This window comes from Rhinatrema bivittatum, chromosome 9, assembly GCF_901001135.1.
Source record: "Rhinatrema bivittatum chromosome 9, aRhiBiv1.1, whole genome shotgun sequence".
NCBI lineage: Eukaryota > Metazoa > Chordata > Amphibia > Gymnophiona > Rhinatrematidae > Rhinatrema > Rhinatrema bivittatum.
Window position 1 is genome coordinate 62,972,629 of NC_042623.1, and position 16,184 is coordinate 62,988,812.

The 16,184-nt window shown below is 45.3% G+C and overlaps 1 protein-coding gene across 3 annotated transcripts in view; it reads right to left on the reverse strand.

The window, feature by feature from the left end:
- CELSR1 (cadherin EGF LAG seven-pass G-type receptor 1) overlaps positions 1-16,184 on the reverse strand; it is a 564,861-nt gene that overhangs the window by 41,374 nt on the left and 507,303 nt on the right. For all 3 annotated transcript variants that reach the window (XM_029617243.1, XM_029617241.1, XM_029617244.1), the window contains exons 27-28: positions 15,364-15,443; positions 12,621-12,747 (exon numbers count right to left, since the gene is read on the reverse strand). In XM_029617243.1, coding sequence (XP_029473103.1) covers positions 12,621-12,747; positions 15,364-15,443 — 207 coding nt within the window. The remainder of the gene's footprint in view (positions 1-12,620; positions 12,748-15,363; positions 15,444-16,184) is intronic.

Genomic DNA, 16,184 nt, shown 5'->3' on the forward strand with positions numbered 1-16,184 from the left:
ATTATTTTTGTGCTCGTACTGAGAGATATGTGCAAACCTGCGACGGTTTTAAAATCCATGCAGAGTGCACCACGCCGAGTCACACATGTATCTCCTGGCTTTGGCGCGCATAAAGGGATGGATTTTCAAAGGGTTATGCATGCCGGGCGTATTTTCAAAAGGCCCGGCGATGCGCGTAAAGCCCCAGGTCGCGTGTAAGTCCCGGGGCTTTTCTAAAGGGGCAGGGCGGGGGCAGAGGCTCCGGGCACAGAGCAGAGTTGCTTACCTGTAACAGGTGTTCTCACAGGACAGCAGGATGTTAGTCCTCACATATGGGTGACATCACAGAATGGGGCCCAATCACGGAAAACTTCTGTCAAAGTTTACAGAACTTTGACTGGCCCCTACTGGGCATGCCCAGCAATGCACTGACTCTGCAGCCAGAAGGGGTTCCCCTTCAGTCTACGTGCGAAAAATAAAATAAGAAAACGTAAGCAAACCCAACTCCGCGGGGTGGTGGGTGGGTTTCGTGAGGACTAACATGCTGCTGTCCTGTGAGAACACCCGTTACAGGTAAGCAACTCTGCTTTCTCACAGGACAAGCAGGATGGTAGTCCTCACATATGAGTGAGTACCGAGCTTAGGATGCCCACGCAAAGCACCAAATGCACCCAAAGATGTGCAACAGGCACAACAGGGGTGGAAATTTGGTTAGGATGGCATCCTAAACCCTGAACGGATTGATGGAAGGATGTTGGGAAGTTAAACTGAAAACAAGTTGCTTAGAATAGACTGGCCAAAGATGGAATCCTGTGTGCCAGCCTTATCTAATCAGTATTGGGCTGCGAAGGTTTGGAGAGAACTCCAGGTAGCAGCCTTACAAATATCAGCAAGCGGCACCGAACGCTACTGATGTCACCATGGCCCTGACAGACTGTGCTTTAACACGATCTTGCAGCGGAATGCCTGCTTGCTGGTAGCAAAAATAAATGCAGTTCATTAACCAGGAGGAGAGAGTCTGCTTTCCCACAGGATTTCCTAATTTGATGGTATCGAAAGAGACAAACAATTGAGTGGATTTCCCGTGGGCCGACGTGCGGTCTAGATAGAAAGCTAGGGCACATTTGCAGTCCAAGGAATGCAGAGCTTGTTCTCCTGGGTTTGAATGGGGCCTGGGAAAAAAGGTAGGTAGGATAATTGATTGATTAATATGAAATTCCGACACTACCTTTGGTAAACATTTAGGGTGAGTGCGGAGCACTACTCTATCATGCAGAATTTTTGTGTAAGGCCGGTAGGTAACTAATGCCTGCAATTCACTAACTCTGCAAGCGGACGTGATAGCGAGAAGGAAAACTACTTTCCATGTGAGATAACTGAGATCACAAGAGTGGAGGGGCTCAAACGGAGATTTCATGAGCCGCCCCAAAACCACGTTGAAGTCCCAAGCAGGGGCGCAGTGGAGGTTTTAAGTGGAGCAAACCTCTCATAAAGCGTGTTACTAAGGGTTGTGTCGAAATAGGAACATTCCCCTTTATGAAACGCAGCTACCGCGCTGACATGTACCCTGATGGAGGACGTTTTCAGGCCTGCCTCTGACAGGTGCCAGAGATAGTGCAGAAACTTCGCCGTGGAACAAGTGAAGGGGTCTAAGGACATAGAAGTGCACTATACTGTAAATCTCTTCCATTTAGAAAATAAGACTTTCTCGTGGAAGGCTTTCGTGAAGCTACCAGGACTCGGGAAAGGTTAAGAGGTTGTAGTATTAATCTTTCAACATCCAGGCAGAGATAGAGCCTGGAGGTTGGGGTGGCACAGGCATCCGTTGTTCTGAGTTATCAGAAGCGGATCCATCCCCAGAGGAATGTGCCGGTGTACTGATAGGTCCTGAAGGATTGGGAACCACACTAGGCGTGGCCAGTGAGGGGCTATCAGAATCATTACACCCTTGTCCTTCCATAACTTCACGCGAGTCTTCGATATAAGTGGAAGTGGAGGGTACGCATAGAGGAGACGCTGGCCAACGAGAGGGCGAAAGCGTCCCTCGTGTGTGAGTGGCGGCTGCGAGTTAGAGAGCAGAAGTTTCTATTTTGCGGTTGTGGACTGACGCAAAGAGGTCTATGTCTGCTGATTTTGTACTTTGCACTATCATGTATATAGTTATAGTTATATTCCATAGCATCTACCCATTGATGCCTGTTATATGTAAGGGCTCCTCCCAAAAATTATTTATATGTTGCCTAGTTCATCATATTATATTATGTTATCTGTTATATGTACGGGCACTGCCCAATGGTTTTTCGTTCCCTGTGAACCGATACGATGTGCGAACGGATATCGGTATAAAAGAAATGTTAAATAAATAAATAAATAAATAAATAAATAAGTGAGGGTAACACCAATGTTGGAAAATTATGTCCGCTACCATGGGGTTGGAGAGACCACTCATGCGGAAGAAACATGCGGCTCAACTTGTCCGCCAACTCATTGTCCTCGCCCGGCAAGTAGGTGGCTGTGAGGTACATCGAGTGGGAAAGGGCCCATGCCCATATCTGTGCAGCTTCCTGACACAGGAGGTAGGAGCCCGTTCCCCCTTGCTTGTTGAGGTACCAGATCGCCACCTGATTGTCGGTTTGAATCAGGATGGACTTGTTTGACAGGCAATCCTGAAAAGCCCTGAGGGCATATCTGATTGCCCGAAGCTCCAGGAAATGTATCTGATGTTTGGCTTTCTGTGGAGATCAGGTTCCCTGAGTTTGAAGGTCGCCGACATGAGCACCCCACCCTAGGTTGTGGTAACGTGAAAAATACTGGACATTGGTTGACAAGCCTGAACCCACTAGAATTTTAAGGTTCACTGCATAACTCTCATGGCTAGGCGGGCCATTGGAGTGAAATGCACCGCGGACGCCATGTGACCCAGCAGTATGAGGAAGTGATGATCAGTTGAGGATACTTGAGTCTGTAAATGATGCGCCAGAGAGGCCAGGGTGAAAGCCCAATCCTGAGGGAGGAAGGCTTTCGCCTGTATATTGTTTAGGTCGGCCCCTATAAAGGATAGGGTTTGGGATGGAACTATCTTGGATTTGGGATAGTTGATTAGAAACCCTAAGGAGATTAGGGTATGGAGAGTGAGACGCAAGGACGCCAATGTGGCTGGTTGAGTCGGAGCCCTTATCAACCAATCGTCGAGATAAGGGTAGATATAGACACCCTGACTCAGGCTGCGACTACTACGAGGTACTTGGTGAATACTCATGGAACAGACGCTAGGCCAAATGGTAGTACACGGAGATCTAGAGAGCATAGCCAATCTCCTTTTTGTAGAAGAGGAAGTAGCGAACCTGGAGATCTAGAGAGCATAGCCAATCTCCTGGAGATCTAGAGAGCATAGCCAATCTCCTTTTTGAAGAAGAGGAAGTAGCGAACCCAAGGTTACCATCTTTAACTTCTCTCTTTGTAGATACTTGTTTAGGGTGTGAAGGTCCAGAACTGGATGAATGCCACCTGACATTTTTGGGATGAGGAAATACCGGGAATAGAACCCCTGCCCCTGTTGGGAGAGGGCACTGATTCTATTGCCCATGACTGGAGGAGGGTTGAAACCTCCTGTTCCAGAAGCAGAGAGTGGTCGGATGATCCCCACGTCAGCCGAGCTGGGGAGTCCGCCGGTACAGTCAGGAAGTTGAGGTGGTAACCCTGAGCGACTACCACAAGTACCCACTGATCGGTGGTGACTGTGTGCCAATTGTTGGTGAAGTGGCACAAACGACCGCCTACCGGTACAGATGAAAGAGGAGGTTGGCCTATGCTCTCCAGGAAGGAGTCAAAACCCTGAAGCTGGTCCTGGCTGAGGAGCAGGTTGGGTCTTCTGAGGTTGGGACTGCCTGGACTGACCTTTTTGATAAGGCTTGGAAGGGCGACCTCGGGAAGCCAGAGGATAATACCTTCTTGGTTTGTAGGCCAGCCGCTTAGAGTCTCGCCTGAATGTCCTCTTGGAGGTGGACGAGAAATCAGCAGGCACTGAAGAAAGTTGACGCAGCGTTTCATAGTGGTCCTTGAGCTGCGCCACAGTGTCCTGGATTTTGTCTCCAAAGAGATTATCCCCAGTACATGGCAGGTCAGCCAACCTGTCCTGTACCTCTGGCCTGAGGTTGGAGGATTTCAACCAGGTCCACCTTCTTATGCTAATCCCCGTTGCGGACACCCTAGAGGCAGTGTCAAATATGACATACGCAGCGCGTACCTCATGCTTGCCCGCATCCAGGCCTTTTTTAGCTAGAGCATTAAGCTCATCCTGGAATTGGTCAGGTAAAGATTCAGAGAAATCCTGAATCTTCTTAAAAAGGTTTCTGTTATACTGGGTCAAGTACAACTGGTAGGAAGAAATGCGAGATATAAGCACTGAGCCATGAAAGACCCGTCTGCCAAAAGCATCTAGGGATTTCTGCTCCTTTCCTGGAAGTATGGAAGAATGAGGTTTGCAACGTCGTGCCTTTTTCTGGGCTGATTCCACAACCACAGAGTGATGATCCAGTTGTGATCTTAGATACCAACTATCTTGTGCAGTCAGCTCCTGCGTTTCAGTCTTACGGTTGACAGGTGGAACTGAACCTGGATGCTCCCAATTTCTCTTTAGCAGGTCAATCAGGATTTCATGAATGGGAATTGACATGATTTCCTTAGGAGAATCAAGAAACTGGAGTACTTCCAGCATCTTGTGCCTTCAATCTTCTTCTGTGTGAAGCTGAAATGGAATTGTTTCAGACATTTCTTTAATGAAGTTAATAAAGGACAGATCCTCTGGAGGAGAACACCTTCTCTCTTCGAGGGCTCTGAAGGCAGATCATCGGTATCCTGGGAAGAATCATCAGTCCAAGGATCATAAGGTTGATCACCAGCTCCCTGAGGATCTTCAGAGGGGAGAAATGGCGTTAATCCCGAAGGACCAGGCTTAGGCATCGATGGCATCGGAGGTGGCACCGATGGAACCAGCGACATCAATGGATGAGTCGGTGGCAGAATTCTAGACAGCGGTATGGGTATCGGTGTTTCTTCATCTTCTGATGATACAGGAATTGGCATCGAAGGAAGAGGACATACCGGTGTTCTCGGTTCCAGCGGTGGAAGGGCACCGAGCAACGAATCCAACCTACTCAGTAGCGATGCAAGCGCCATGGGAATCGGATCGGTGACTGGCTCGGGCACCGGTATCGGCATCGATGGAGGCTGGAAGCCCTGCAGTGCTTTACCGATGGCCTCTTGGATCATCCGATCCGATTCCTCGTGGAAGCCTGGGGTGTGGAATCCCGGCACCGGAGTAGGAGGCAGCACTGGCTTAGCCGGAGGGTCTACCGGTGAAAGTGGAGTCGCGGCTCCCTGCACCGATGACAGAGGGGGAATGCCTCGGTGACCCGGTCGCAGCGGAGAATGGGGCCTTCTCTGGACGGGATTTCTTTGTCGGTGGCTCTGTCGACGCCGATGCCAAGGATTTGCCTGGTTCAGCGGACTAAGCTTTCCGCTGCCGGTGTCAATGCTTTTCACGATGGTCCTTCTCCTAAGGCGATGAGGAAGTTGCCGACACCTTCGGAGTAGTCGAAGCCGGTCGGGCAGCACCGGTGTCCCGTTGCTGACGAGAGGTCGATGGCTCAGATGAAGTCGAAGCGGTCGATGGTGTCGGGAGTTTTTAATGAAAAAAATTCCATCTTCTCCAAATGGGCTTTACGGCCCTTTGGTGTCATTTGGGCACATTTGGTGCAAGTTAGGGTATCATGGTCGGACCCCAAACACAACACACAAACTCTATGCAGGTCTGTGATGGACATTGTCCAAGGACAATCGGGGCACCGACGAAAACCTGTCGCCGTGGCGTTGACAAAAATTTTGCCGCGGTGTGGTCGATGGCCAGTAGGCCCCGAAGGGAAAACTTGACATGAATCGACCGCAACAAGGGTAAAACCTTACCTTTCGACTGCGGAGTACAGATATCGATAGGGGGACCCCTATGGCATAGAACATTTTTAAAGAAGTTTGTCAGGAATCTCAAGAGAGCTCCTTAACCCGCGTGGCTACTGCTGTGTAAGAGCACGCACAAAAACCCGCAGCAGGTCTACCGCAGCTTATTACATCGGTCCCTGCTGGATGCAGGGTCAGTGCATTGCTGGGCATGCCCAGTAGGTGCCAGCCAAAATTCTAGAAACTTTGACAAAAGTGTTCCGTGATTGGGCTCCATCCTGTGATGCCACCCATATGTGAGGACTACCATCCTACTTGTCCTGTGAGAACGGCCATTTACCGCTGTGTCAGGGTAGGAGCGAAAGGGCGAGGGAGGTAGGGGAAGTGAAGGGAAGGGGTTAGGGAACGGGGGAAGGTAGCACGGCTCGGAGTGGGCTCGGCATGCGCAAGGTGCACAATTGTGCATCCCCTGGCGAGTGCCGACTCCGGATTTTATAACATGCATGCGCCTGTGCGCGCATGTTATAAAATCGTGTGCACCCTTTTAAAATCTACCCCCAAAGCTTTTAAAATCGACTAGTTTATGTGATAAACCAAAAACTTTGTAATACTTTTGAGTCACCATTACAGAGTTGATGAATATGTGTAAGACATTGAGTCTTCCACATGTGAAACACATTAATGTGTATGCTGGGAGTAAACTGCAGATTTACCAAAATTGTTCTTGGTAAGTTTTATTTCCCATACAGCACACTCCAAGCATTCCTGCATGAGTTACGTTTTCTTTTAGAGTACCTGGAAGATCTTTCTCCTCTAACTGTAGGACACTGGACAAAGATATTGGGAAGATCCACGCTTGTAGAAATTGTAAGGTGTATGACATGGAGTTTCATATATCCAATCCCGAATGTGTGGCAAAAGGCAGGCCAAATTTAAGTCTGCAAATTTGGGCATTTAATTCCCTCCTGTTGTATAGGTCTCAATAATACTGATAATGCTATTAGTGGTTTTTTTTTCTTTCCATAAAAATGTTCTGATTATCTGATTTAGTTCTTTGAGATTTTTTCTCTTCAACCAGAGGCGCAACATTTTTAACATGTAAAGCCATTTTGGTATTTCTATCATCTTTAAGAGATGAATTTTCCCAATAAGCGATAAAGGTAATTTGTTCCATGAGATGAATGAATGCATCATTTTCTTTAGCAGAGGTCTCACATTAGCCTCATATAGTTTTACAATATCAGCTGGTATTTTTATGCCTAAATATTTCATTTCAGATGTTATCCATCTCAATGGAAAATGATCTCCCCATTTTTCTTTCAAATATCCTGTTATGTCCAATGCTTCAGATTTGTCATTATTAATTTTAAGACCAGCAAATTCTCCAAATTCCTTCTGGATTCACATTACTTCCGAATACTAAGATGCCATCTGCAAATGCTACTATTGTAAAATTATGTTCCCTTATCTTGTATCCTCTCATTTGAATCTGTTTTTCTAATTAGCGGATCTATCAACAGTATATAGAACATTGGAAAAAGTAGGCAACTTTGAACAACTCCTCCTGTTTATGTGGACATCTGATGAACTATGATCATTGGCTATTATATTTGATGTTGGATAACTATAAAGAATGGATATATATTTCAGGATTTGACTTTTGAATCCAAATTTCTGTAGCACTGAAAACATATATGCCATGCCATGCTGCCGAATGCCTTTTCTGAATCGAATCCTATACCATTTCTGGATAAGTGCTATCTCTACAAGCTTTAATTCCTGTGATCAGCTTAATTATGTGACTCCCAGCAGAAAGTCCTTTCACAAAACCCACCTGATTATGAGAAATAATAAATGGTAACGCTTTACTCATCCTGTCTGCAATGATCTTAGCATATATTTGGCAATCACAATTTAGTAGGGATATTGGCCTATAAGACAAGGGTAACAATGGATCTATCCCCAGTTTTGCTAAAACAGTAATAAAAGCATTGTTAAAATCTTTTGGGAAGCATTCTTTTTGAATGGCATCTGTGAAAAATTTACATATCGGATCTGCAATTTATTTATTTTAAAACATTTGTTACCCTCCCTTCCTTCATTCAGGGCAGGATACAATGAAACATACATAAAAGGTAACAATTAAAAAAAAAATCAACATTAAAATAAAACAAACTTAGTTAGGAAATACAATACAAATTAGTACAGCTTTTCTGACAAAGAGTATCAAACACTGGATGATACTGAGTGTGAAAGAGACCATGGCAACTATATGTTGCTAGCCTGCTTCAAGAATGTTTTTTTGAATAGATCTGTTTTTAGGGATTTTTTAAAGAAATTTCTTTCGTGGAGGCTCAATTCTTTCGTAAGGTATTCCAAGAGAAGTGGGCCTGCTGAAAAAAATGCACATTTTCTTGTTTTGTCAAGATGGGCTATTTTGGGGGAAGGAACATTGAGGAGGGTTTGACTGGAAGATCTTAATGATCTAGCAGGAGCATGGATTTTTAATACAGATGAAATCCAGGGATAGTGAATATTCTGAATAGAAGAATGTATGATCATAGCCAATTTGTACTGGATACGGTATGATACTGGGAGCCAAAGGAGGGATTCAAGTACAGGGGTGATGTGATTACGAGTTGGGATTCCTGTGAGGAGCCTGGCTGCGGAGTTCTGTATAATTTGTAGTGAATGAATGGTGTATGCTGGGAGGCCAATAAGGAGAGAATTACAGTAGTCAGTACTAGAAAATAAAAATGATTATAAAACTGAAGTGGTTTGAAATGTTAAAGAAGTCTTAATTTCTAAAAGGAGGATTGAGTGACCATCCTGATTAGGTCACGCATGGAAAGGGCAGGTTCAATGACGACTCCAAGATTACGGACATTCTGCGAGAGAGTAATGGTCTGATTATCAAATTGAAAGTTAGTCAGAGTATTTGGGATTGGGAAATGTGATAAAATTATAATTTCAGTTTTAAGATATTGAGAGTTAATTTATTTTGATTGAGCCATCTTTGAATAGTTGTGATTCAAGAAAGAAGAAATGATTCTGTCTGTGCCCATGTTTCTTTAAGGGGAAAAAAGAACTGTATGTTGTCGGTGTAAAGTTTGAAATGGAACCCGACCTCCTTGACCTGGAGGAGACAGAGCGTGGCTGGTCTCTGGTGCCCCTATCCACTGGTGGCATTAACGGGACCGATGGTCTCGCCAATGGCGTCGTGTCCATCGGTGCCAGTGCTGCTGATGCCAAAGTCAATGGCTCTGATTTCCCCGACCTAAAGAGTTTCTCCATCTTGTTGAGTCAGGTGTGATGTCCCTTTGGGGTCATTTGAACGCACTTGCAGCAACCCCAGATGTCATGTGATTCCCCCCAGGCAGAGGACACATATATCATGAGGATCTGTGATAGACATGGCTCTCAGGCACCGGGGGCATTGACGAAAACTGGTTGTGGCCATAACAGAAACAAAAAAAGAGGGATGCAAAAACAACAAAGATGGTGGTGGACTACAATGAGCGGCAGGCACAGAGGCTCTGCCACCAGGGGGAGGTCGATGTGAAAGAAAACTTACCCGAAACGTTGAGAAACCTAGCTCAGGAAGCCACGGGAGGGGCCAAAAGGGACCCGGCGTCGATGGAACGCAAAAATCCAAAGAAAAAATCAGGGGGAAAAGTTTTCCACAAGTTTCAGAGAAAAAAGCCAAGAGCTCACTCAAACCACGATGCAATAGCTCTGTGGAAAAAAACAGACTGAAGAGGGACCCCGCGTGGGCATGTGGTATAGGGCATGCTGGGCATGCTCAGTATGCCAAGTCAAAGTTCTGGAAACTTCGACAGAAGTTTTCCATGCCGGACTCCACCTGATGATATCACCCATGTGTGAGGACTACCATCCTGCTTGTCCTCGGAGAGCATAAAACAAGAGAGCAGCCATAATCATGTCCTCTACACAGAAACAGGCTAATTTTTAAAGCCTGGCGCCTGTCGAAATGGGGGGATACGTGCATGGCTGGGCCGCGTGCGAACTGTGTGCATTTTTAAATGCTTGCAGCCACGTGCATATCCCCCAGTACGTGCACAACAAAGTTTGTTTTTTTTTTAAAGGGGCGGGCCAGAGGCCAGGCGGGTGTTGTCCCGGTGAACCACATGCCAGCAGCTGGCTGGCGCTCGCAACTTACTGCTGCTCCTTCGAGCAGGAAAGTTTAGAAAACAAAAAAAAAACTAGCTAGAGGGGTTTTAGGGGTCAGGGAGGAGAGAGGAAAAGGCAGGCAAGGTAGGTAGGGGGTTAGGGAAGCTCCCTCCCAGTCCCTTTCGTGTCACCTTGCGCTTGTAAGAAAATTCCCCCGCCTTGCACGCACGAGTTGGTACCCGTGCGCACAGATATAAAATCGAGCACGTATGTGTGCATGGATAGAGGATTTTATAACATACGTGCACTGGCACACGCATGTTATAAAATCAGCTTGTCTGTTTCAAAATCTCCTCATATCCAGTTAAAAGGATCACAAAGAACAGTACTAAACTGCTACTCTACTACCAGATGACATGGGCCAGGTTTTAGCATGAGTCCACTTTCCTGCTGCTTATGCCATATTTATTCTTTGTATTATCAGTGTAATGCAGTCATCTAAATTGTTTTACTTAAATATCCTTAAGAATGAATTAGAGATCAGAATGGAAATAACTGAGTAAGATTTTGCTTACTTAAATAATGCTAGTGCTGCTGCTGCTGCAAAGCGGTAGCTAATTTTCTTTAAACCATTATTTCCCAAATGTTTTAAGAAGCTATCCTCTAAATAGGAATCTGGGACATAATGGGTTAAGATGTCTAGAAAAATAATAATTTTAGGAGGGCTGGGATATACAAGCATTAGTATCCAGTCCAGTTAGCTCTTACATTTCAGTATTATTGTACTTCCTAGGCATGCTTCCTGCACTAAGGGACAGCAGAACAATGGCCTCCCAGAGTCTGTGCAGCATGAAGAGCCAACCAGATTTCAACAAGCTAAATAGCAGCTTAAGTTTAATCAAATGTTCTTCAGTCTGCTGAAACGGTATCTCCTCTGACACTACCAGTCATTGGCTTAAGTTATTTGGAATTACTTAGTAGTTAGATTAATATAAATCCCTCCTTAAAAAGGATGCAGACACTAGACAGTCTTATACCTGTAGAGAAAACCTACTTGTGATATCATGTTTTGTGTACACAGAAATAGAAATTTCACAGCACAAATCCCAAGCAGATTTTACAGCCCAATGTAGAAAATATTTTTACAGAAATGAGAAGGTTAGTGCACAGCTTTGATTTGCAGTCTAAGAATGTATCCATGAACAGATAATGATAGTGTGTAAAGGAGGGGGTGTGGAAATCTGGTCCTTATTTTCAGGATACCCACAATGGATATTCATAATACTATCTGCATTTATAGGTTTTAAGAAACAGATTCATCTGAAAATCAAAATGGTTTGTAGTCCTCAAAATATCAGGTGACAACTGACACAGCAACTCTGAGCACAATACCCTTGCAATGAGCATAATTAAATGAGCGGTGAGGGGAGAAGCTTCACTGCTGCCAGCACTGAGGAATGAGCACTAATGGCTAGAGATCCGATGTAACAAGTAGAAGGTAAAGTTTGTTTAGCACTCTCAAATGTAAAGCTACATGGACAGGAAAGACCTAGGTGTGGCTGGTCCAGTAGCTGTAGTCCTCCATCTGTGAAAACATTCTCAAAATAAATACACACACTGGTCATTCTAACCCATCTGAAACAAGAATATATTAGATCTACTTTCCAATGTTTCAGGTCTGTATTTGAACCTTCATCAGGATTTTTCAACAGAATATTTATCTATTTTACCTGCCTGAGGACCACCTACTGATTCCCCTGCTGCCCAGGAGCACCCGCTGGCTCCCAGTCATCCATCCCATCATCAGAAAGGGGCCCCTCCCTCATTGTTGTCACAGTCTGAGTTGTGAATTGCAAGGCTCCAGTTTCTAGCACCGGGCTCGAGGTAATAGGGTGCACTCAAAGCACAAAGTTTTATCTGCAGTTGTGCCCAAACTGTAGTCACGACGGGGGCAAGGAGTTTGGCACACAAATAACGTGTGCATTGCTTGGCGCCCTTGCATGAAAATGAAGGCATTAGCTATCATCCCGCCCTACTCCTCCCCCCCCCCCCAATACATAGAGGTGCACTGGTTCATCTCACATTTTCTTAGTGCTGGAAATGTTACTCCTAGTCAGAGGTGGAGTAACGTTTCCACTGCTAGTTCTAGTCTATGAGCAGAAACAGGAGCTTCAGTGCCAGGACCTGTAGTCGGGATTTATGTGCAGAAATATTTGGGCACAAAAGATGCTTTTGGTGCACTAAGCCTTTTCTTTGAACACAATCTTTTAAACTCCAGGTACAGTAAGCTGATGGTTTGCTAATGTATCAATAAATTTAGCTTGTGTGTGAAACTGTGTGCGGAATTTCAGTGCACAGTTTTAACGCTCAGTTTACTACATCTGGATGTAAAGGAATTTCTCCCTGCTTTCCCAGTCAGACAGCTGTTTAGTTTACAGCATCAAAGACACGAAGGGGAAGAGAAAGAAATGATGTATTCCATTTATTTATTTGATTTATACCCTGCCTTTCAGACACTTTGAAGCGGATTACAATCAGGCACTCTATGCATTTACCTGTAAGCAGCTGAAGATGGCAAACAAGTAATGAAATGTCATGACATCACTGTTGACTGCCATGAGCCCCAGTAGCCAGGTGGCACTGATCAGGACCAGCAGAAGGAAGGCGGTTCTCAGCACGGATCTAAAGGGAATCAACACAGCAATGTCACATTCACAAGGACAGACAGTGTGACAGGCAGTGAGCATCACATACCGCAGAGCCTGGCCCACGTTCACCCTGCTAGCAATGCCATACTTGAATATAACCTCCAGCCAAAGAGCATTCGGGACAGGTAAGAACATTAGGATGCTATTTTGATATCCATATTTGATATCCTACTCCTTTTGCTTCTGTTTTTCTTCCCCAGGAGAGCAGGCACTGTGGAACTGCATTTTTGTTTAATGCTGTGGTCTTTTGCCCAGTGTACCATTTTAATATATCCTTTCCAGAATTTCATTTCTTCTGTGACTGATCTATCTGTTTTATAAATTATATATCTGTCTTACCACAAATGGCTATGCAATCATAATAGACCTTAACAAATCTCAACTTCTATTGGCACAGTGAAGAACAACTGAATGACAATCTATGAACATTTACCTGTTAATTCAGCCAAGAAAATTCCAAAACAAAATATACAAAGAAAGAAGAGGTCGTTATTGAGCTGCAGGGAGTTCAGCTAAATTAGTTGGACAAACTTATCTGGCTAACTTATACAGAGATTCAGCGGCATGAGTGTGCCACTGAATATACCCAATTAGCTCAGTTAGCTGAACAACACTGAATATCAGCATTAATTGACTAACTTTACTCCACCTCTGACTTATCCAGCTATTAGCTGGATCACGATTTAGCTAGATAATTCAAGAGTGCTCAGACGGGTGGGATCTTCAAACCCCTTTAAAGATGAACCTCTAGCCCTTTAGAGTTATCTAGGACAGCGCTTCTCAACCAGTGTGTTGCGTCTCCCGGTGTCCCACTGCCCTGTTGTACTTTCCTTTTCCCTTTTTCCAGCCCCTGCGGGCCAATTGGAAGCCTCCTTTCTTCCTAGCCCCACTGCCCAATAGGAAGCCTTTGATGGCCGGTGAGGCAGGCATCACAGAGCCCGGGGGTGGGGTGGGAGGAATGGCAGTGTCGAACCCCAACGAAGCAAGGCCGCCATGGGAACCCATCACTGTGGTGGCAAAGAGGAAAACCCGACCAAGCAAGGCTGCCACGGAAGCCCATCGCTGTGGTGGCGAAGAGGAAAACCAGACCAAGCAAGGCTGCCACGGAAGCCCATCGCTGTGATGGCGAAGAGGAAAACCAGACCAAGCAAGGCTGCCATGGGAGCCCATCCCTGTGGCGGTGAAGAGGAACCCAACCCCGACCAAGCAAGGCCGCCACGGGAGCCCATCCCCTTAGTGGCGAAGAGGAAACCTGACCCCGACCGAGGCCACCACGGGAGCCCATTCCCGTGGCGGCAAAGAGGAAACCCAACCCCAACCGAGGTTGCCACGGGAGCCCAATCCCGTGGCAGCGAAGAGGAAACCTGACCCCCGAACGCTATGGGAGCCCATCCCCGTGGTGGCGAAAAAAGAAGGCCCACCGGAGTAAAGCCGTGGCGGAATTGGAGCCCATCCCTGCAGTGAAGGAAGAAGACGTTTTTGGGGAGAGTCATTCTTCCATTTCAGATCCCTGAACATTATGATGTAAACTTTAGAAGAAAAAAATAAAAATATTTAAATATTATCCATGATATTTTAATATTTATATGTATTATTTTGTTTATATTATTTGGGGGTTTTGTTTTACTGTGTATTGGAATACATACCTTGCTGTACTGGGTTACAGTACATACCTTGCTGTACTGGGTTACATTGCTCTGTGTATTTCTATATTTAGATTTCATTAAATAAGGTTTTGTGAGGTTTCACATTGTGCTCAGTTTTAGGGTTCATTTTAGAAAATCCCGACACCCTCTCCGGTTGGTCCCCCTTTAAAAAGGCATCACAACCTACAAAAACAGAAATTCCAGGTATAATAATTGACAGCTGACACACAGCAATGCTTGACTTTCGTTAGCTGTATGCAGGGCCTTGACCCTAGGATGGTGCGGGGTCTGGGATGAAGCAACTGCAGCAGGGCCCTGGAATGCCATCATAGGTTGCCTTCACCTCCAAGATGCTTGGAAATTATAAGTGTTGTCGATGGGGCTACCATGATGAGGCAGAGCTCCCCCAAAGTGTGGGGCTCAGGGTAGTCAACTCCTATTTGACCTCCCCTCCCCTCAAAAGATGGTCCTGGCTTTATGTCCTGATTATTAGCAGATGTGGTTTTCATTTTTGCCATTTTTTTTTAGGGGGTTTGATGAGCACTTTAACTTTTGTTTTTCTCCCTCCTTCCATCCAGTCTCTTTGAAATCCACAGTCCAAACTCGGGCTGTGTAAGGATGAGAGCAGTGAGTGGTTATGGGGGAGGGCAAGTGGTAAGCCTAGGTGAGGGGGACAAACTGTCAAAAGAGCTGTGGGTGGGGGAGGGCCAGGCAAGGATAGTGGAGGAGGATGAAGGGGTGAGAGTGGAGGCTGGTCTGATAAGAACAGAGTTTCCTGGGCTGGTTTGAGAAGGTAGTCCAAGCCAGGAGTCTGTGGTCTCTGAAAAAATGTATATGGAATGTCAATTCTAGAACACAATAATTAGTGGCTTCATCACGCAAGTTACAGACATTACTGAACTGTAACAGGATCTGACCAAATTCACCATTGTTTGCAAACTCACATGATGCCAGTCTTTTCGAGTGACCGCTGTCTCCGTCCACAGGAAGCTTTTGCTGCCATTATAAATATCACGGTGGTGATCTATGGGAAGAATGATACAGACAGCATGAGATTAGACAATGCAGTGCATTCTTTGCTCTTCACTTTGCAATAAAATTGCATAAAAGGGATCAGTTTTCAGAACAGTAAACAGTAAGAAATGAAGAAAAGAATATGATCCAGAAATTTAGCTAGCAAGATCCATTTCCCAGAAGCAAGGGCTCCTTCACATATTCCCCCCTGCTTTAGACCAAAAATTTATCATAACAATAGCTTCATTGAATTTATCACATTTCTTTGCAAATAATTTGTATTTCATAAGGGATCTTTAGTGAAAATGCATCTTATCCATAGCATTTCAGAGGATACATGCAGCCTTCTCTGGGGTGAATGGCTGTACATATCGGCGTACACACTGCTTGAGAATAAGTACTTGTGAACAGAAGAAAAAACACTAAAATCCCACAAAGGCAACCTGAGGAAGAGGGAAGTCAAACGTAGCACTAGTGTAAGAAAATAGGACTTGATCAGCTTCTGATGCATCAGCTTTGGAACCAAACTCAAACGTCAACTTTGACTTTTTTTTTGGCCACAGAAGCTTCCCCGACAGTTCTCCCCTGATGTCTTGCTGCAGTAGAATATGTTTTTGATGAGACAACAGTAACTGTGATTTTGTCAGCAAGTCTGGAAGCTACAAATGAGTGGCTGGACCTTATGGAAGATTTGACATCAGCAGTACAGTCCTGGATGGAGAGCGTCCCTGTAGTAAGCGGAGGTGCGGAA